Below are 22,645 nucleotides of genomic sequence, written 5' to 3'. Positions count from 1 at the left end.
ATATAATTATCTAAGTATTTGAGTATTACGTACAATGTTATCAAATTTCAAACAATTTATAATTGCATAACCATTTGAGTTCTTTAAACGTCCAAAAAGATATGATTGAAGAAAAACACCATTTTATTTCAATCCAAGTATTTGGTGCAAATTAATTAATTAATTAAATTTAAATTTTATCTCGATTTTACTAAAAAGAATAATTATAAATCGCACACGTAAATAAAAACGAATATGCAAAAAATATATAAAAATATATGCAGAAATCTTAATGCTGCACAAATATTGAATTATGGAGGCTTTCATTTTAACAAAATATGTCTTGGAGATTTGTGCATAGATATCAATATTCAACACTAGCCTTTATAAACCCTGTTCTTTAACATCACCTCTCCCGGGTTGCTTATCTGAATGTAATGGAGGACTCGTCACCTCCATCCACAAGCTCGACCGTCGGCAGTTCCGATGCAGAATCATCTGAAGCTCGGGTTTTCTCAACTCAACCGCATATGATATGTCAAAGTCGAATACAACAGAACATCAAAACCATTGGCCACCCATAACTTTCTCAGATTTATATGCTAAAGTGAGAACATGAGTAGAGTAATGGCAATTCCTAAAGTAGAAACTGAAGCAAATCCAGCAACCAAGTCTCAAATGATCTTTTAAGGATTGTTGTCTCGTAGTGTGCTTGCATCCAATTTAGTCCGAGGCTCTACAAAAACATACAACCCTTGTGTTATAAGCTAATCATGGATGAGTAATAATACAATGGATCAAAAGAAGTTCGAACTGACCGGTACTTGAGCAGATGAAAAGCTCGAGTTTCAGACTCCAAGCTGAAGACTAAGCACGTTGCGATCTTCTAACAACAGTCGATCCACTGTTAGGTTTCTGAAGAATATTGCACACATAAAGGAGTCAAAACTTTATAAACCATCATCCATGTCACAGTTCTGTCAGTTCAGACAAAACGGAACGCAGGTTCATAACCATTAAACACACAAGATCTGCATTCTTAATATTTCGCACGAAGGCGCAACATGCATGCCTAAAGTAAAAGAAGCGACTCAAGGGATTACATAACAAATACAGACAGTCAACATGATCAACTGAATCAATCCATCACTAGAACGATATTATTAAGCATTCAACATACTCATGCAGGAAGAAAGCTTGATTAAAGTGCGGTGAGATGTACCAGACTGAAAGAGAGTGCTCAACCGGATTTTCTTTCCGCTTCATTTATGCTGTTTCCATCAGCAGCTGAGCAGAGTTCAAGAGAGTAACAAAGATAAGGCTCTTAGAAGGAAATCAAAAGCAGCAAGCCATGTCGATCTTGTTCCTCGATAGGGTGTCATGCTGTCATATGTTGTTTGGTAATAAATAGTACAATCTTATAAAGAAACCTAGTAATAACTTTTTCCTTTGCTCAAAAGGAAAAATGCATTTATGCCATTTTCTTTCCATATATGTTTGGAATTTAATTTAAACATGGCTAGCATTACCCTAGAGCTTCTAACATGCTTGAAAGAGCTTAAATAATTGGTAAAAAGTCCCACTATATTGGTGATTATTGTCATATTCCGTGCTGTCATCAGCACAGATGATATTTCAACCACAGATATAACTCTCCGTTGTCAAGATTATTTAAAATAAAATAAAAAACAAAGGAAATGCCTAGCAAACAAAGATGTTCAAAAGTTCAGCATGACAGAAAACACAGACAACCTATTTAATAGGAAACAGGTCAATGACAATTGCGGCTGTTGTGTCCATATTGACCGCAGTGACCGCAACGGTATTTTCTTTTTGGAGGCTTCCTAACCATCGATTGGGGATTCTCTTCTTCTGTAATCTGACAGTGAGCAACAGTCCGGCGGTTGTGTCCACGTCGACCACAGCGGTATATTCCTTGCCAAGGTTTAGGGATCATTGGCTGGGGATTCTCTTCTTCTGTCATCAGACAGAAAGCAACAGTGCGGCGGTTGTGTCCATGTCGACCACAGCGACTGCATCGGTATTTTCGTTGCGGAGGTTTAGGGATCACCGGCAGGGGATTCCCTTCTTCTGTAATCTGACAGAAAACAACAGTGCGGCGGTTGTGTCCCTGTTGACCACAGCGACTGCATTGGTATTTTCGTTTTGGGGGTTTAGGGACGATTGGCTGGGGATTCCCTTCTTCTGCAATCTGGAAATCAAGAAGACAAAGTTTAAGCAAAATAGGAGGAGATAACGAGTATGTTGAGGAAATTGAAAGGAATTATAGAATATGAAACTTGCCGTCAGACAAAGGACTTGATCAGGACAATGATGAAGACCAGGCCCTATCTCCTTGCAGCGTGGACAGAGGTGTGTCGGCTCCTCTTTGATTAAGATATACTTACGCAGTTGCTCTCTCCAGAGATCAGAACGTTCTCCCGAACTTACCAGAGGAGCTGGCTCTCGCGAGAGCTCAGGACGTTCAGAACTCACCAGAGGAGCTGGAAAGTATTCCTAAAAATTCAAAACAAAAGCACTCAGTCAATGACAGAGAAAGAGAGAAATATGTGTGAGAAAACATCATTAACTAGGTGAAATGAAAATTAAAGTATCCAGGGAGCAGGGATGTCATTGTTTTAAAGTCCTTGCAAAGAGTTGTACAATGACCTATGAGAAATGCAAGTTTGACATATAGTTTTCCGGAATGAACAGATGATGATGCATTGAAACCATACATACGTGTTATGCAAGTCTGCTGATGAAGAATTATTACAAAATAGATTTTGGAACTGAAGTAGGCAAATATTAGTGCAAACTGAGAAAAAAAAGTAGCACCAGATTCTTGTGTGCTATCATAAATCAACTTCAAAGCTATTTTTCTGTTTCACCAATTTAAGTCGATGCTTTGTTAACTGCACATTATGTGTTTGTTATCACCGTGAGACCTAATACATACACATTGATATAAAACAGTACTGGAAGCCCTCAGCTGTTGAGGAATTCCATCCTTTGCATTGGCTTAATAACTATATGGATCCACTTGACTCAAATCCTGTTGTGTTTGCTGATCAGTTTTGTACTAGCTTCAATATTAAGAAGTTAAAATACGTTACGTTACAGTTCAATTATGACCATAGAGAACACGTCAGCTTACGATCAGCATGTGACGTCACGTAAATGAGGCAATCTTCAATAGATTCTCTTTCACCATATCGAACAAAGTTAAGGTAACCTATATTCAGCACATACCACTTGCCGTCATAAATAACAAGATTACTAGATCGAGTGTTCTTAACATGACGTAATCATAATAAAAAGGGTAAAATCAAGAATCATTCCTCACGTGTCCAAATTTATTCATATCAAACCGACATATATTAATCAGTGTAACTATACAAGCAACAGGACACGTGCTAGTTATGAACAAGATTGGCGATGAGCAGATGAACATGCAATCTAAGATGCTCCACATATATGACTAAAACCAACAGATCTTAATAGAAAGTACCCCCTAAGCTTCAGAAAACATGCTAGTATTCGATCAATGCACTTGACTTACCAACTTCTACCAACGGTTATCGGTATTACCGGTCTACGAGTAAAAGCAAAAACAAACACATGCATGTCATGTCATATCATCTAAAGCAAAACATATCCTAACATACCTCAGTTTCAATCATTGGGATGTCATGAGCACTGCTTTCCTGCAATGATTGTTGAAGCTTCGTATCATCAGCCATTGTTACCAAAGTTCAATTTTCTAAAGAAAATAAGGTCTCTAGTGCAAAATTGAACAGGGGCAAGTTGAGTTTACTTAATGAACCGATTAAACAAATCCATCAAAAACCATTCCATATTATCAACTAATACATGATCTATATACCTCAATTTCAGTTTATGGGATGTCCAAAGTTCAAACGTCTATAAAAATTAAGGTCTCCGGAGCAAAATTGAACATGGTAATGGACCAATTAAACGAAAACCCATTCCATATTACCAACTAATATATCACTATATACCTCAATTTCAGTTTTTGGAACATCAGAAACACTGATTTCCTGCAATGATTGTTGAAGCTTCTTACCATCAGCCATTGCCGCCGGAGTTCAGTAGTCTAATGAAATTAAGGTCTCTAGTGAAGAATTGGACTGGGGAATCTGGGGTTAATATGGAGGTCATTGAGAAGATTGCCGCCATAACACGTGTTGAAATGGTCCGTAGAGAGGGAAAAACGTGGGAGGTGATGGTTAATAAGGTAAGAAATTGATTCCTCCAGAGCACAGTTTTGATTTTACTGGGATTAGCTTGGTTTCATGAATGGTCAATGATAAATACGACGAATAGGAGTAAAAGCTGATGAGCTGTATTTGGAATTTTGAGGCCATGAATGGCAATGTTTAGTAGGATGGAACCCCAGAGAGCAGCCGTTACTGGGTATTTGAAGAACAATAGGTTGTCCCGCTGCCATCGGTGTTGTATTTGTTTAAACGACGACGTCAGTGGCTTTTACTTCTTATTAGTAAAGAACTTAGTATACCGCAGGCCCTGGGCCTCGGGAAGCAATGAATAGTGGAGCCTAGTTTGATGCCCACACAAAACACACTACCAACCGTGACTTGTTGATGGAATAAATGCGGTACTGATAGTTTCTAGTTGTTAGTTCCTTTTAATGTGTCACGTATGTTTGCTCGGAAATGGACAATCGTATGAGAGATGATGATTTATATATAATTTTTGGTATTGTATCGTACATAAAATGATGATAGTTATCTATAAGTTAACGGATCAAATAAATATGATTATCAAAAAATATATTTAACTAACAATTTTGTCAAATAACATATTTAACGGTAGATCACGTGATCTATCATTGATTATATTAATAGGCCATAGTTGATCGAAGAATATAAAATTTTAAAAACTCCAAAATTTGAAATACAAAAGGATAAAAGTAGAAATATTTACAAAAGAAATTTGGAGGAGTTACAACATGACTATCTCTGTCATTTGTACCAAACTATCGTCATCTTTGTCACATGTATCAGACTATCAGTCTTTAAGATCAAACATTCCCGACTCTTAAGAAAACTTTTAACTTTTATCTTATATTTAATAATTTTAATATATGTGTCGCAACCGTCTTTCGGTTAGGCTCTGGGATTGGGCTTCGATTTGGATTAAATGAATTGGGTTAGGAGTCGCCATCGACTATTTTAAAACGAATTTAGGTGGGTCGGACACCATCTTACTTGATCTGCGTTTTTACCAGAAATGTGTCGGGTTCGGGAGTCGGTTACGGTCAAGGAATGATTAGCACCCTTGAACCGCCCTTTCGGTACCAATTAATTTACCGGTTGTCTTTATTTGCGAAAACTAGAATTTAAATTAAAATTTAAAAGCATTCTATTCGAATTGTTTACATGTGGTTGATTAAAAAATCCCTAAAAGTAAAAATAAAAAATTAAAAAATAAACATTAAATAAATCAAAGGGAAAATAAAATAAAATTAAAATTTTAAAAGTAGTAAGATAAATGAAATAAAAAGAAAAAGAAACTCATAATAATTGAGGGATCATGGCGAGATTTTACCCAAAGTTTACAACCACTTGAGATTTTGTTTAATCTCACGCAACAGGAAACCAGAATAATGGCTTTCCTATTCATATTTTGTTCTCTGAATTGGTTGAGAATATTATATGGGGCCTAAAAATAGCAAACAAACAAAGAAATTGGGTAAGATATTAAGTAAAGATAATATAATAATAAACAATGATAAAAGAATTAAAAGATGAAGCAATACAACAACTTAAACAAATATTAAAGACAATACGATAAATAAATAATTAGCCTCTAAATAAAATCGAAAACCAATTAAATATGACTGAGAAGTGAGAAGTTTATATATTGCTCGAAAGAAACCTGAGAATAAATAAAAGGAAAAATGTTAGATTAAAGGCTAAACATAAATTAAAATTTTTAAATAATATAAATTAAAATAAATATAGAAAAAACATTCTAAAATAAAATTGAATAATTAAGTTAAATAAACGAAAATGGTAAAATTGACCAAATCAAATTAATGGAGAAAATTAGAGGACCGAGAAAATGATTTTCGCAGACTTCTTCAAATTAAGTGGGTTATACCCTGGAATGGTTTGGCACGTTCAGTTGAGTGTGAACCAAAATTAAGAAAAATTGGTCCATTCATTCTCTTTCTCAAATCGTGTGAGAAAGAGAGAGAGCTTTCTCTACACTGGTCCCATTTTCGGAAGCTGGGGCTGAAGCTACCACGATGATCGATGTTGGTCCTGGTCCGCCGCTCATTGTCGACATCCGTCACCGCCATCCACTGATTGCCGTCGTCGGCCAAACAGGAAGACTCCTTCCCTTCTCTTTGTTTCACGTTCTGTTTTTCTCTCCCTCACTAAGCTATTGCTTTTACATGTTGATCTTCACTATTATAAAAAATATGCAAACCAAATTTGTACTAGAAGAAAGAGATTGAAAAAAAATGCTTTATTGATTCTTTATTTGTCGAAAATACAGTGGTATTATTCTTCCCTATTGTATCCTACTCTCCCCTTTTTTCTCTCGTATCGAACTGAATATTTCCTGTGTCCCTCCTCCCCCTGTACTGTGCGTGGTTACATGAATTTATACTATGAGAAAAAACCTATTTTTAGTTTGTGCTAGACTCCTGTTGAAATTGAAATTGATTCCCTTATCTTCGGCTTCTTTCCGAGTCCCATGGGACTAACTTGCTTTTGTATTGTTGATTTGGTGGTTGTTGCCATGAAAATCAATCGCGTGGGAGGCGTGAAGAAGCTGGGGTGATGATGCGTCGCTCGAGGGAACTTGCTTAGGGAAGGATGTGATGCTGAGGTGGGAAACCCTAATCCAAACCGAGTCACTACTGGGCCACGTGTAATGGATCTTGTAAATGGTCTTCTGTGGGACCTGTCACATGTAATTAAACCCAAATAAATAAATATATATATATTATATAATATAAATTGTAAATGAAAATAATATATTATATAATATAATTTTAGTGGACGAAATTTGGTGTCTTCAGCTGCCCCTCTTTGCTTATTATCATGAAACAAAAATAGAGCAAAGATTAAAAGACACAAATTTTGTCCAGATCGAATATCATCTGTCGTAGAGTTGAAATCCGATATTAAGACTAGTTTTACAAAATAACTCCCTCATCGTGAACTCAGAGTATTAGAAGGTAGTTCTTGGGTCGTCTTCTAGCCCAAGAGACTTCGTTGTGAAGCTGAAACTTGACTTGAAGACTTCGGTGCTGATGTGTTGCAGACAACTCCTTCATCGTGAAGTCGAGTTCATCTTGAAATGATATGAAATTGAAGCCGTAGTTCGGAATTTGAATCAGCACGTGGCTTCTCGTTGCCCTTCGGTCTTCTTCTCGGTTTAAAGACCTTAGATCAGAATCGAACTCAGAAATCTTCATTGATAGATAGCTTTTTCTTGACTTAAGCTATGCTGCTTGAAAATGGTTGCTTGTCACTAAGGCACGGCTAACCCAGGTCCTCTTCTTGGCTTGAAAACCTTGACTGCAACCGGAAAGTAGTGCGATTGATGTGTCATCGAGCTGAATGGAATCGAACTCGACAATTTTGATGGCAGATAACCCTTCTAGCCTTGAGTTATGCTGTAAATGATGTGCCTTGGAGCTGAGCGTAGTCGAACTCGAAGGTCTTTGTTGACAGATGGATGATGCTTGTGTACACGATTCCCTTCGTCGTGAAGTTGAAATCGCGGGTGGCCCCTTCGTCGTGAAGTTGAGCTTGGAATTGGATATCCTTCGTCGTGAAGTTGAAATCCAAGTAAGTAGCATTGTTCCGAGTCCAATATCCTCCGTCGTGAAGTTGAAATTGGCTCTGGAACTGGGAAATTGTTTGTTGACAACCAGCCGTCCCTTCGTTGTGAAGTTGAACTTGTGTTGTCTCGAGTCCAATATCCTTCGCTGTGAAGTTGAAATTGGCTCCGAAATTGGGAAATTGTTTGTTGACAACTAGCCTTCCCTTCGTTGTGAAGTTGAACTTGTGTTGTCTGGAGTCCAATATCCTTCGCTGTGAAGTTGAAATTGGCTCTGAAATTGGGAAGTTGTTTGTTGACAACCAGCGGTCCCTTCGTCGTGAAGTTGTACTTGCGTTGTCTGGAGTCCAATATCCTTTGCTGTGAAGTTGAAATTGGCTCTGAAATTGGGAAGTTGTTTATTGACAACCAGTTGTCCCTTCGTCGTGAAGTTGAACTTGTGTTATCTCGAGTGGCACGATATCCTCCATCGTGGAGTTGAAATCGTGGATGTGTGGGAACGATATCCTCCGTCGTGGAGTTGAAATCGTGGATGACCCATTCGTCGTGAAGTTGAGCCTTGATTTGAATATCCTTTGTCGTGAAGTTGAAATCCAAGTATTGTGAAGTTTGGCTTCAAACTAGATATCTTCCGTCGCGAAGTTGAAATCTACTCTCGAGTTGATTGTGTAGCTTTGAGCTCAATATCCTTCGTTGCGAAGTTAAAATTGACTCTAGCAAAAACCTGAAAAAGTTATGCATATATGTGATGAGATGGATGCAATGCTCTTAGGTATGCCTAAAATGCATATGCAACATATGTTATTTTTGGGCTCAGGATTGAAATCTTGATCTCCGGTTGCTTTTCTGGAATCCTCAAGTTTTGATCCCTGATCTCTAATTCTTCAAATGTTCAAATCTGATGTGCACATTCTATTTTTTGATTTGAAAAATGCTTCTCGACCATCCCAAGTATGTGTCTGAGCTGAGTGTAACGGTTCAAATGATGCTTCAAGAGAAGTTGTCTCGAAAGAGATAGAATTCGTTTCAAGGGAAACGATCTCAAAGATATTTGTTGTTTCATGAGAAACGGTCTCAAGGAAGACAAAATTTTGTTTTAAGAAAAACTGTCTCAAGAGAGACAAAACTTAGTTCCAAAAGAAATTGTCGTACGGGGAGATGAAATTAGTTCCAAGGAAAACATATTCAAAGATTTTGTTTCAAGGGAAACTGTCTCAAGAGAGACAAAATTCATCTCAAGGGAAATGTTTTCAATGTTTATATTTCAAGAGAAACTTTTTCAAAGAGAAACGATTTCAAAGGTTTTTCTAAGGGAAACAGTCTCAAGGGAGACAAAGTTTGTTTCAAGGGAAACTGTCTCAAGAGAGGCAATGGTGGGCACGATTCCCTTTGTCGTGAAGTTGAAACCGTGGGTGGCCCCTTCGCCGTGAAGTTGAGCCAGGAATTGGATGTCCTTCGTCGTGAAGTTGAAATCCAACTTGAAAATGCGAACTGGATCGGTTCTGAATTAGCTCTCGAACTCGTCTGAAGTTGATTCTAAGATCTGTCGATCTTTCAATATGTCAAATTGGTTGAAATGTAGCTTCTTGCTGCTGAGTTAAGCAACCAACATCAATCTTTAAAGATGCTTTTGAATCGAGTATCCTTCATCTTGAAGTCGAAACTTGACTCTAAAAGCTGCAAAAATTATGTATGTGGGAAAAAATGACAAATATGATGTTCTAAACTGTATGCATAAGATGCATGTAACATGAATTGGTTATGTTTTATCTTCTGAAAAAGGTCTGATAATTTGCATTAGGATGTTGAATCCCTAAATAATGCCCCAATATCCAAAAATGCCTTAATATTTGATGTTGAATATCCAAAGATGCCCCAAATGTTCCTTATTTCTTGCTTCAGCATTGATTCTGAGCATGAATTTTGTGTCTAAGAGTCACATGTCATTTACCAAGATCCACTCTAGAGAGACTGTCTTGTTTGAAAAAAATGTTTTTCTTTCTCTTTTAATATCAATTAAAAGAGTTTTGAAAAATGTTTGATCTAAAGTTTTGAAAATATTGTCACTTTCACGGTTTTACAATTGAGACGAATCATAAAACTAGAGTTCATCGGATATCAAAGAATTAATTACAATGCTAATCCTTCAATAAATTATAGCCATTTGACAAGTGTCAAGATCAAAGCTATCTTTGGGAAATGGTTAAGTAAGGAAAGGATAAAAAAAAATCTCAGGTTATTATGTTTGGTCAAAGGTTTGGCATTTGATGTTCAAAGGTTTGGCATTTGATGCTCAAAGGTTTGATGGGGTAGCTTGCATGTTTCTCTGCTGGAAGTGTTATCTGACTCCCAACCTTCGTTGTCACACTCGGATTGTGCGATGCCTTATCAAGGAATTTGTGTGATCGCCTCAGTTGCACAATTTTTATATTCGAGCCGCCTTTTCAGGTTTTCAACTTGAATCCTCCTTTGGTTTCAAGACGTCATTTGGAATTTACGTCTTGAACCCCCCTTTGTTATTTTTCTCTATCATGCGTTAATTACATTGTTTTTTGCAAACAAAGATTAATCCTGATGGGCGGGATGAAATCTGAAGATATTCTGTTTTATTTAGAAATCCATGTATGATTAGAAGAGACTTTTAAGGCACGTAATGTAGGTCAGGGTTCATGGTTATGAAAAAAAATGATAAATAGGCCCAAACAAGTGTTTAAGGGTGTTGAACCAAGGATCAATTCATTTTGATGCCTTCAATCTTGCTCAAAATGTTTCTCTCTCTTGATGCTTTATGATCTTCGAGTGAAGTGATTCAGTGATTTGGGAATGATTGTGCTTGATCAATCTCATAGTTTGAAGCTTGATGTGCCATTTTTTAGGGAATCTTTGCATGTGTTTTTTGTCCCTTTTTCTTTTTGATTTTTGTTCTTGTTTCTCTTTTTTCTTTGTTTTTTTGCTTTTTTGCTTCTTTTCTTTTTTGTTCTTGATTGGATCTTCGCACTTGCCATTTGGTCCACCTTTTGGTATCTCATCTGAATCAATGTCTTCGCTCATGTGAGCATATTTCTTCCACCTTGCCCCCCAGTGTGGAGGGTGATCCTTGGTTAGGGTTGAATCAGAAGAAAAATACTACAGGCTCAAAAGGGGACACAAGGGATATATTTTTTTCTCATGTTGTGAAGGGATAACGAAAGAAAATCGTTCATCATTTCATACATGTAAATCTTCACAGAAGAGGTATCCCCAGGGGGATAGATTTTCAAGATTAATTCTATTCACATGAAAACAGTGTAATTAATGCATGATAGAATTATTTCGAATGAATTTTTCTTCTTCTTTTTTCCAGATGTCTCAATGTTCAGGCTCCCCGCGAGATGCCCCAAGTTAGTTCTTTATAAGAATGCTCATGTTAAAATGAACAACTCAATGCCTTGGGTTTTAATGGTAAGAAAGGTTATTTTTGAGTCTAAAAAAGACGGTGGTGTGATCTTATTGACTCAAAGAAAGGTGTGGGTGTATCAAAAAGATAAAGGTAATGTTCAAGAATTTCAAAGGGATATAATGTCAAAATTTGGTCTTTTTGGTAATGACCATGAGTTATTTTGGGTAAAGAATCGAGGTATTTTATCTTGGGGTTTGAGACAGGATAAGAAAGGTCTAATCTTGTCATATGTCAAAAATCTATAATTCTTGAAGAATTAAAAGGATCCTTAATTCATTTAATATTCGAAGAACTAAAGATTAAGATTTGTTCAATCGCTCCACCTTAGAAAGTAGCATAAATTCAATCCTCTAAAAGATTAAGCAAACATGAAAGATCAAAGACATGTTCAAACAAAACAATGCTCTAAGTGTAATTGGTATATGCCATGCCCCCTTCTTCGGCTGTCTGTGCCCTTGAATCCATTCGGTTTTAGATCTTGTGCTTCAGCGCCTTATAGTTCTCAGAGGAATGTTTGGAGCATCCTATGTGGCAACTGTAAACAACTTCAACATCGTAGCCCTCAGGATATGTGGACTCTTTTCTCAGCTCATCCTGGCAAGCTTAGTCATATAACCAACTGATCAAGCTCTCATTGTACTGATTTCAGTTTTTTCTTCAATTGCTAAAATATTACTTCCCTGTGGTGTCATGTGGTTAAGACCACTTCATCGAACCCTCCGTGAAGAAATTTCATGTTTATGAAAATGCTTAAAATGAATATATATGCAAAATGCAAAATGAAAAAATGCATGAGATGTTCGAGGCATTGATCCAAAAACATGTCTGTTATTATAAATAACCTTTATTGGGACAAAAATGTTTTATCTTTTAAGAGACAAAAATATCCTGACAGCTTCTAACATATTGACTAGTCTTCTTCCTTCGTCTGTCACCAGTTGAAAACCCTGTCGAACCGTTCAGGCTCCTTTGGCTAAAATGTGCAAGTGACAAGCTGTTTGCCTCGAAGGACTGCATCTCCGACTTTCACTCTCTGCCGAGCTTGTTTCTAACGAAAGTGCCATTGAAGCCCTCCATCCGAAGCTTATCGACTTGTTTCTGGAATTCATCTTGTTCTCGTAGTTTTCAAAAGGAATCTCCGGGTCAGTAACTTTTTCCTCATCTTGCCCCTGCAATCTTTGCCTCTAAAAAATTTGACTTTAGTGTGCTCGGTGTAAATTCCGGTCCATTCGGAGTCAATGTAGCAAAGTGACATATTCTTCGATTGCAGGTACCCCGTCTTCTGGATTGAATGTGACACATAATCACCTTGTAGACTGTCCTCTGTATTTTTATCTCTTGTATTACAACCCATTTGTCCATTAATACAAATTATTCATGTTTAACAAACACGTTTTTGGTGGATCAACACCTCTTTTAAATGATGCGAATGACAAAAACAAAATAAAAGAGGACAAAATAAAAAAGTTAGTGAGGTAAATCAAAATAATAAAATGAAAAATCCTACCCCACATGATATCTACCCGAACATGCTTAGTATTCATACTCGGACATGATCTCTATCCCGCATGCTAATTCCACACAAATCCTAACCGCATATTTGTCTAGTTCGCATGCTTTGAACAGAAAATAAAGCATGAAATAAAGCAGCCTAGGGTTTGGAATGAGGTTTTGGGATGGGCTCTAATTCCCTGTACTCTCCCGGTTTAGGTTCTAGAAAAAAGGTACTCGAGTTCTCCTTGCCGGTGCCCCCTTGGGCTTGTCAGACCCTTAGTCCTAAGCCCATTACAAGCTTGTGTGGACTAAGTTAAACTCGAGAGGAAACATTCCCTTATGCCCATACGGAGAATAAATTCACACGAAGACATAAGGTATATGAATCCTGAAGGTTACTTGCTAGGCCCATACGGTGAATAAATTCACACGAAGGCGTCACTTTCGCCCCCACTTAAAAGGGTTCGGAGCTCGGGTATAGAGTTAGAGATGACAATTTTGAAAAATCTGAAATCATCAAAAAACGTCAGTACAACTATTTATTTGAAAAATAATCAAATGTAAATAATTGAAATCGAATAAATAAATTAAAATTTAAATTTACCGTTTTCACATAAAAAGACAACCGAAAATTAATTCCGGCCTGACTCACTTACCTGTCCCCAGCGGAGTCGCCAAGCTGTCGCAACCGTATTTCGGTTAGGCCCCGGGATTGGGCTTCGACTTGGATTAAATGAATTGGGTTAGGAGTCGCCACCGACCATTTTAAAACGAATTTAGGTGGGTCGGACACCATCTTACATGATCTGCGTTTTTAACAGAAATGTGTCGGGTTCGGGAGTCGGTTACGGTCAATGAATGATTAGCACCCTTGAACCGCCCTTTCGGTATCAATTAATTTACCGGTTGTCTTTATTTGCGAAAACTAGAATTTAAATTAAAATTTAAAAGCATTCTATTCGAATTGTTTACATGTGGTTGATTAAAAAATCCCTAAAAGTAAAAATAAAAAAATAAACATTAAATAAATCAAAGGGAAAACAAAATAAAATTAAAATTTTAAAAGTAGTAAGATAAATGAAATAAAAAGAAAAAGAAACTCATAATAATTGAGGGATCATGGCGAGATTTTACCCAAAGTTTACAACCAATTGAGATTTTGTTTAATCTCACGCAACAGAAACCAGAATAATGGCTTTCCTATTCATTTACCTTATCTTTGAGATTTTGTTCTCTGAATTGGTTGGGAATATTATATGGGGCCTAAAAATAGCAAACAAACAAAGAAATTGGGTAAGATATTAAGTAAAGATAATATAATAATAAACAATGATAAAAGAATTAAAAGATGAAGCAATACAACAACTTAAACAAATATTAAAGACAATACGATAAATAAATAATTAGCCTCTAAATAAAATCGAAAACCAATTAAATATGACTGAGAAGTGAGAAGTTTATATATTGCTCGAAAGAAACCTGAGAATAAATAAAAGGAAAAATGTTAGATTAAAGGCTAAACATAAATTAAAATTTTTAAATAATATAAATTAAAATAAATATAGAAAAAAACATTCTAAAATAAAATTGAATAATTAAGTTAAATAAACGAAAATGGTAAAATTGACTAAATCAAATTAATGGAGAAAATTAGAGGACCGAGAAAATGATTTTCGCAGACTTCTTCAAATTAAGTGGGTTACACCCTGGAATGGTTTGGCACGTTCAGTTGAGTGTGAACCAAAATTAAGAAAAATTGGTCCATTCATTCTCTTTCTCAAATCGTGTGAGAAAGAGAGAGAGCTTTCTCTACACTGGTCCGATTTTCGGAAGTTGGGGCTGGAGCTACCACGATGATCGATGTTGGTCCTGGTCCGCCGCTCATTGTCGACATCCGTCACCGCCGTCCACTGATTGCCGTTGTCGGCCAAACAGGAAGACTCTTTCCCTTCTCTTTGTTTCACGTTCTGTTCTTCTCTCCCTCACTAAGCTATTGCTTTTACATGTTGATCTTCACTATTATAAAAAATATGCAAACCAAATTTGTACCAGAAGAAAGAGATTGAAAAAAAATGCTTTATTGATTCTTTATTTGTCGAAAATACAGTGGTATTCTTCTTCCCTATTGTATCCTACTCTCCCCTTTTTTCTCTCGTATCGAACTGAATATTTCCTGTATCCCTCCTCCCCCTGTACTGTGCGTGGTTACATGAATTTATACTATGAGAAAAAGCCTATTTTAAGTTTGTGCTAGACTCCTGTTGAAATTGAAATTGCTTCCTTTATCTTCGGCTTCTTTCCGAGTCCAATGGGACTAACTTGCTTTTGTATTGTTGATTTGGTGGTTGTTGCCATGAAAATCGATCGCTGGGAGGCGTGAAGAAGCTGGGGTGATGATGCGTCGCTCGAGGGAACTTGCTTAGGGAAGGATGTGATGCTGAGATGGGAAACCCTAATCCAAATCGAGTCACTACTGGGCCACGTGTAATGGATCTTGTAAATGGTCTTCTGTGGGACCTGTCACATGTAATTAAACCCAAATAAATAAATATATATTTATTATATAATATAAATTGTAAATGAAAACAATATATTATATAATATAATTTTAGTGGACGAAATTTGGTGTCTTCAATATGAATGTATAATACATTTATTTAATTTATAAGAAGTAATAATAAAATGAATACTATCGTAGGCACTTTTAATTACCTAAAGTAGTATTAATATTACTCGTAGGGGTCATTTGGTTCACGGAATGTAAGATTATCTTTGGTAATGTTGTATAAACATTACCGAAATGTTACATTACTTGACATATTATTAGAAATGTTGTATTACCTTTTTTGATTTGTTTGATAGAAATGTATGATTACAATGTTTGGTTGAATGAATAAAAGATAGAAAAAATGTATGTTTTACGAAATTATCTTTTAGATGTATTTTTTAACAAATTTAATTCTCAATATTAATGTCAAAATATTTTCATTAAAGCTTATCGAACATATATTTTTTCTATTATTTTTAATTTTAACATTTTTAATAAAATTTATACACAAATAATTTAATATATTTTTTATGAGAAATGTACATACTTACACCAATGTAAGTATGTGTTTATTTTTAGGTTGAGAGATGCATATACTTAGCCTGATGTAAGTATGTGTTAATTTCTACACTTTTTATTTATGCTACAAGTATGAGTTATACAGTAAAATATCATATAAATTTATATGAAAAAATTAATAGAAAATATTTTTAAAAATATAATATAAAATCCTTTCATGAAAATTAATTATAAATAATACATATAAAAAAAATAAAATTTGAATAGAAGACATACGTAAAAATAATCAAAATAAAATAAAATTTTGATATATTTTTAATTTACTTTTTATTTATATGCATCATATTATTTTGTAAGTGTTAAAAAAATTCCTAAATCGTTAAAAATAAATAAAATAGATTTACATTTATAATCATTTTGAAATAGTTACATTATTTCAGGGAGTATTATTGTCCAAATGAGAGGGTATTATCTAATACCTAATGAAATGAGAGGAACGTGATTTCGAAAAAAATTATTCATTTAATAATAATAATAATATCTTTTACTTAATCTAAACGCCTCATTTTATTTTTAACACTATCGAAGATATAAATCTAGTAGTTCAGGATGAACTTTGGATACGATTACCCTGAAATATAGGATGAACTGAATCAAACACTAAATAAATAAATTGGTCGAAATATGTTGAGAAATAATTTACAAAGTAAACGTAGCCATTAAATGAATTTTGATAGCATTCCAAATATGTTTTGAAATAAATTTACAAAGAATGATTCAACTTTCAATCAGCTGGTCAGCCCAAGTTCTTTACCTGCTCTTCATCCGGCTGCAATCTCCCCGGAATTGCACCAAATGCTCTTCTCGTTGCTTCGAATCCTAAGGTCAGATGGTGAACATATGCTGAAGTGTCCTATATGTTTTTCCACAGGTTTAAGGAGACCGATGCAAATTTCTTCCATGATATTTTCTCCGTTTCTGTTGTGGGGACCTGGTTTAGCTCAGAAACTCTTAAAAACCGCTCCGTGGCTGCTTCCCAAGATAGCTCACGTCGCTGTGCATCGGTCAATGGGACAGGCTCTTCACTCAGTGCCTTGCGTGTGACTTCAACGAAACAGTTTTCATCGTCGTATATTCGGCAATTTGGAAACTGCTTGAAGAAGTCGTTAGACGGGTGATTGACACAAACAACAATCTTTCCCATGGCCAATGCTTCGGCTGCGGTTGTGTAAACAACATCTGTGGTGCTAGGATTCAAGAACACTTTGTAACTGAATAGGAACACAAGGGAAAAAATTATGGTTCATTCATCACCCGGACCAAAAAAAGGGGGCAGGACGGTGTGAGAACCAAATGAGGCTTACTCATGGAATAAAGGATCGGCGTGATCATGACCAGGAAGCACTCTAAGCGTCAGTTTCAGCTTGCTAGCAGCTTCCTTAACTTGATCGGAGACCTCTCCGTTGCCATATAGATCAACTTCAAGACCAGCGAGCTCATTTTGGTGATCATGTACTAGTTTAAATAGTTCTCCGTAGCCTTTGCTCCAAATCATCTTCCCAATGTAGTAAGCCCCTTTGGTGAAGGCCTGGTTCTTGACCACACATATCGCAGCTTGTGAATCACACAGTAAGGAGACTGGAGGAGTCGGTCTTCCCCATAATGGAATTTCAGCTAATAAATTTCTGAGCCATTCGACTTCTTACTCAGCTAAGTTGAGAGCTATAAACTATGACTCCATAGTGGAATGAACAATACAGGTTTGCTTCGCATACTTTCACGAGATCGTTGCTCATCATTATTAGAAAACTCAGTTGGCATCACAATATCCTTCTAAAAACTGCAATATAATCAACAAACTCAAGTTTTCAATCCATCGCACCCTTAAGATACTTGAGTAAACGTCGAAGAGCAACCCAATGTTTACCACTTGGATTATGAGTATATCTACTAAGTCTGCTCACAACGTAGGTAATATTAGGTCGAGTATAGTTCATTAAGAATATTAGGATTCCAATTATTTTAGCATAGTCGGTTTGGGAAACACTACTTCATTTATTTTTAAAGAGATGCATGCTAGAGTCTTAAGGAGTTAGAACAGGGATGACATCAAAACTGACAAATTTCTTTAACAGTTTCTCAATGTAACATGTTTGATTTAAAGAAAATTCCTTTTAAGTTTTGGTAACTTTGACACTTAAGATCACATCGACTTCTCCCAAATCAGTCATCTTAAATTTAGTAGATAAGAAATTCTTTGTTTTGTTAATGAACTCAATGTTATTACTGAAAATCAACATGTCATCAACATATAAACTTATGATGATGCAATCAATACCAAACATCCTCGAATATACGCATGCATCCAAATCATTCACAACAAAACCAAAACTCAATCTAGTTTTGTCAAATTTTTCATACCACTGTTTAGGAGCTTGCTTCAGACCATAAAGTAACTTTTTCAGTCACACATATTGACTTCCATGCCAAGAGTCTTGAAGCCAAGAGGTTGCTCCATATAGATCTTCTCATCTAGATCTCCATTCAGAAATGTAGTCTTTATATCCATTTGATGTACTTGCAACTTGTGAATGGAGGCTAGTGCAAATAATGCACGGATCATTGAGATTTTCGTTACGGGAGAATAGGTATCGAAGAAATTTAAGCCAAACTTTTGAGTGAACCCTTTGACAACTAGCCTTGCCTTGTACTGCTGGATCGAACCATATGGTCTGAGTTTCTTCTCGAATACCCATTTGTTGTTGATTGGTTTAAATCCTCTAGGCAAGTCAACAAATTTCAATGTATGATTAGACATTATTGATTATAGTTCATTATTAATAGTGCTTTTCCAGAAACTATAATCAATAAATCTTATAGCTTCCTCATAAGTCTTAGAATCTTCATCTAACAGAAAAATTTGAGCTATAGGATCATATATTGAGTCTAAATCATTATCTCATAAATAAAGGAAGTGATAAAGTTAATCCAAAAGATGTTTCAGTTCTTTGTCTTTTATTTCTTATAGGTTCAAATTAAATCTCTTGAGAACCCCTAGCAGGTACACTAGAAGAAGTATATGGTGATTTTTCTATTTGCGTTTCCTCATTTAATCTAGGTTTCTTTAGTGGAAAAGTATCTTCAAAGACCACAACATCCCTAGATTCACAAATATAGTAGTCTTGTAAACACATGAACTTGTATGTGGCACTTTTTGTATCATACACTATATCAATGGTTTTAGGACTGATGATGGACTTCTTAATGTCCGTCAAGCCCACTTTAGCCAGACACCCCCACAATTTCGTGTATTATAGATTTGGAGCGTAGCCTTTCCACAATTCGTATGGAGTAGAATCTAATTTCTTATGAGGTACCCGATTCAAAATGTGATTTTTCGATAAAATGACATCCCTCACATGTTGTCACCTAACCCAGAACTTATCAACAATGACTTCATTATCTCTTTTAAAGTTTTGTTTTTCCTCTCGGCTTTATTGTTTTGTTGAGGGAAATAGAAAGTAGAAGTTTTGTGAATTATGACATTCTTCTCACACACCTTTTTTAAGAAATTTGATCCATATTCACCACTTCTATCGGATCTAACCCATTTTATTCTCATATCTAACTTATTCTCAACTTCTGCCTTATAAATAAGAAAGAAGTTTTTAATCTCATCTTTAGTTCTTAGGAGATATACTTTTGTGTATCTCCAATAATCATCTACAAAAGTAATATAATAGTGTTTTTCTTCCTTACTTTCAGAGTTTCTAAAGTATGCTAGATCAGTATGTATAAGTTCTAACAATTGAGTATTTCTTTTAGAAATTGTTTTAAAGTGAGGTTTAGCATGCTTGGCTTCTACACAAATCTCACATTTGTTAAAGCCAATTATGTCTAGTTTAGGCAGAATATTCATTTTTATCGGTTTTCTTTAAAGAGTGAATATTTTCATGTCCTAATCTAGCATGCCACATATCAATAGTCTCAACAGTATAAGCAGAAGTAGTAGCTTTATTCTCATTAAGTTGAGTTTTTATGACAAATAAATCATCATTCAGAAAACCTTTTCCAACATAAGCATCATTTCGGAAAAATATAAGTTTATCTGCCTCAAAAACTAACTTGATGCTTGCCTTATTCAAGAGCCTGTCACTTATTAAATTTCTACGTAAGGCAGGTACATATAAAAAAAATTTAGGGTTAAAAATTTACCAGAAGCCAGCTTGAATAAATCCTTGCCTTTGCCTAGCATTTCAGTGCTTGTTTAACCATGCTTTGAGATTTTGATATACCAAAAGTAAATAAGTTTAAAGAAATTTTAAGGTTATTTTTAATTCGATTTTTAAGCTTATATTCGATTCAACTATTCGAATATAGAAACTATTTTCAAAGTTAGAAAGTTTAGAATTATTTATTACTCTTTTGAAAAATTCAAGTCATATACTGGAAATAATTTTCAAACATTTTACAAAGGGTTTTGAATTTTAATTGAGTCAAAAATCAAATTTTAACACTAGAGTATCGATACTGCAAGAATATCACTGATATTGTTCAAGTGGTACCGATACTTGTATCAATACCAATGTAAAAATATATTGCAGTACTGATACTAGTGTATAAAAATACACTGAAGTACCGATACTAGTACTGTTACTCCTATCAAGTTTTTGATAAACACGATTTCAGTAGGTGATTTTCGTATCGATACTCTATGAGTATAAATACGGGTATCGATACTCTATATGGAGTATTGATATTCCCCTCTTCTCAACGGCTATATTTTTGTAATGATTGCACGCAATACTGATACTCTAAACCCGAGTATCGGTACTCAAGGCGTCTGGACAGCATTTATTGAGGGAAAATTCTTCTCAAGTACCGATACTTTCGTTGTCATTTTTTCGTTTATCAAAATTTTCTCGTTTATCAAAATTTTCAGAATTACATATCTTTCAACTAATTACAATCCTCTAACATTATCACCGACAAACTCACATATAATGTAAAACTCAAGTCCACTACTTCATAACCATATTTATTTACTTTGTGAGAATATAGATAATTATTACAACCTAGGTCATATCACCGCAAAAAATCAATAGAAAATCATCATGAGTTCACTTATTTCATATTTCTTTTACAAAATCACTGATTATAATTTTCTCATTTAAATTAAAATAATAAATCGTTCAATCATCTCGACAATATTTCTCTCATCCATAATAAAAGTGATGAAAAAAATCAATGATTAAAGTGAATAATTGTAAATAAAACCACTGATCAAATATGTAAGAATCAATATATAAATTATTATATAAGGATGAAGAGAAAGGCACTCTCTCGATCTCTATTACTATTAATTATTTTTATAAGTTCACTTATTTCATATATCTTTTAAAGGATCACCTATTATAATTTTTCGTTCAAATTAAAAAAAGATGAATCGTCTAATTGTCTGGGCAATATTTATTTCACGCATAATAAAAGTGATGTATAAATCAACGATTATATAAACCAACATATAAATCATTATGTAAGGATGAAAAGAAAGACACCTTCCTAACTCTAATGCTATTAATTATTTTCACGAGTTCACTTGTTTCATATATCTTTTACAGAATCATCGATTATAATTTTCTTGTTCAAATTAAATAAATGAATCGCTCAATCGTCTCAAAATATTTCTCTTATCCATAATAAAAGTGATGAAAAAATTCAATGACTAAAGTGAATAAGAGTAAATAAATTCAATGATCAAACATGTAAGGATGAATAGAGGACACTCTCCCGATCTCTAATACTATTAATTAATTTTCATGAGTTTATTTATTTCATATCTCTTTTATAAAATTATCATTATAACTTTTCATCTAAATTAAAAGTATTAGTCATCCAATCATCTTGACACTATTTCTTCCATCTATAATAAAAAGTGATGGAAAAAAATCAAAGACTAAAGTGGATTAGAGTAAATAAATTTTGTGATCAATTATGTATTTAATCCTTTTACTTTTTATAAATTAAGAACAAAATCCAGGGTTAATTACATGGTTTATCATTTATCTTCATGTTTTGTCCACTTTTACTCACTCATTTCAAAAAAATAATATATGGTCATTTTTCATTTATATTTAATTAAGATATGTTCACTTTCGTTTTTATTTAATTAAGATGTTGTCACTACGAGTTAACTGTCGTTAACAGTTAACATATTAGGTGACATGATATTTTGATATAATCATACATTTTGTCCCTATTATTTATATATTATCTCAATTTAGTCATACTTTTAATAAATTAAGAAAAATTTAATCCTTCAATCGAATGATACCACGTGTCACTAGTGACATGCATCACCAATCGGTTGGAGGAATAAATTTATTTTAATTTAATATATTTATTTTCCACCAATACTTTGAACAGTTAGTCCTCCAACCGAATGGTGACACGTGACATGACACGTGGTACCAATGACACTTAGCACATTCGATTAGAGGATTAAATTTATTTTAATTTATTAAAAGTAAGACTAAATTGAGAGAATATATAAATAATAAGAATCAAATTTGTGATTATATCAAAATATTTAATGACAATTAACTGATGGTGATCACCTATTAATTAAATAAAAACAAATGTAACTATATATTATGTTTTTTAAAATCAGTGTGGGAAAATGGACAAAACAAAAACATAAGTGACCAATCATGTAATTAACCCCAAAGTTTAATTAAGGATGTCCGAATGAGGTTTATAGGTGGTGGTGGGTCCAAAGAAAAAAGGCAACGATACACGTGGAAATATAATCAGTGTGTCAG

At 34.6% G+C, this 22,645-nt stretch overlaps 1 protein-coding gene and 1 pseudogene across 1 annotated transcript; both read right to left on the bottom strand.

Moving 5' to 3' along the window:
- Positions 1-311: 311 nt before the first annotated feature.
- On the bottom strand, positions 312-4,440 carry LOC120126185. Its single transcript, XM_039144453.1, has 6 exons — positions 4,002-4,440; positions 3,648-3,686; positions 2,284-2,496; positions 1,202-2,191; positions 798-894; positions 312-715 (listed from the first exon to the last, which is right to left on the bottom strand). The coding sequence occupies exons 1-4, from the start codon at positions 4,074-4,076 to the stop codon at positions 1,751-1,753; spliced, it is 768 nt and encodes a 255-aa protein (XP_039000384.1). The 5' UTR covers positions 4,077-4,440; the 3' UTR covers positions 312-715; positions 798-894; positions 1,202-1,750.
- Positions 4,441-16,533: 12,093 nt separating this feature from the next.
- On the bottom strand, positions 16,534-17,379 carry LOC120126157 (annotated as a pseudogene).
- Between the last annotated feature and the right edge of the window lie 5,266 nt (positions 17,380-22,645).

Source organism: Hibiscus syriacus, unplaced genomic scaffold (genome assembly GCF_006381635.1).
Source record: "Hibiscus syriacus cultivar Baekdansim isolate YM2019G1 unplaced genomic scaffold, ASM638163v2 tig00001349_pilon, whole genome shotgun sequence".
NCBI classification, from domain to species: Eukaryota; Viridiplantae; Streptophyta; class Magnoliopsida; order Malvales; family Malvaceae; genus Hibiscus; species Hibiscus syriacus.
This window is presented reverse-complemented; position numbering and strand designations above follow the sequence as displayed.

Bases quoted from the DNA above. Each gene is read 5' to 3' on its own strand.
- LOC120126185 (XM_039144453.1), bottom strand. From the start codon at position 4,076: ATGGCTGATGGTAAGAAGCTTCAACAATCATTGCAGGAAATCAGTGTT. The intron at 3,687-4,001 runs GTATATAGTGAT...CAATCATTGCAG, and splicing joins TTCCAAAAACTGAAATTGAG to GAAAGCAGTGCTCATGACAT. The intron at 2,192-2,283 runs GCAAGTTTCATA...CTTGATTTCCAG, and splicing joins ATCAAGTCCTTTGTCTGACG to ATTGCAGAAGAAGGGAATCC.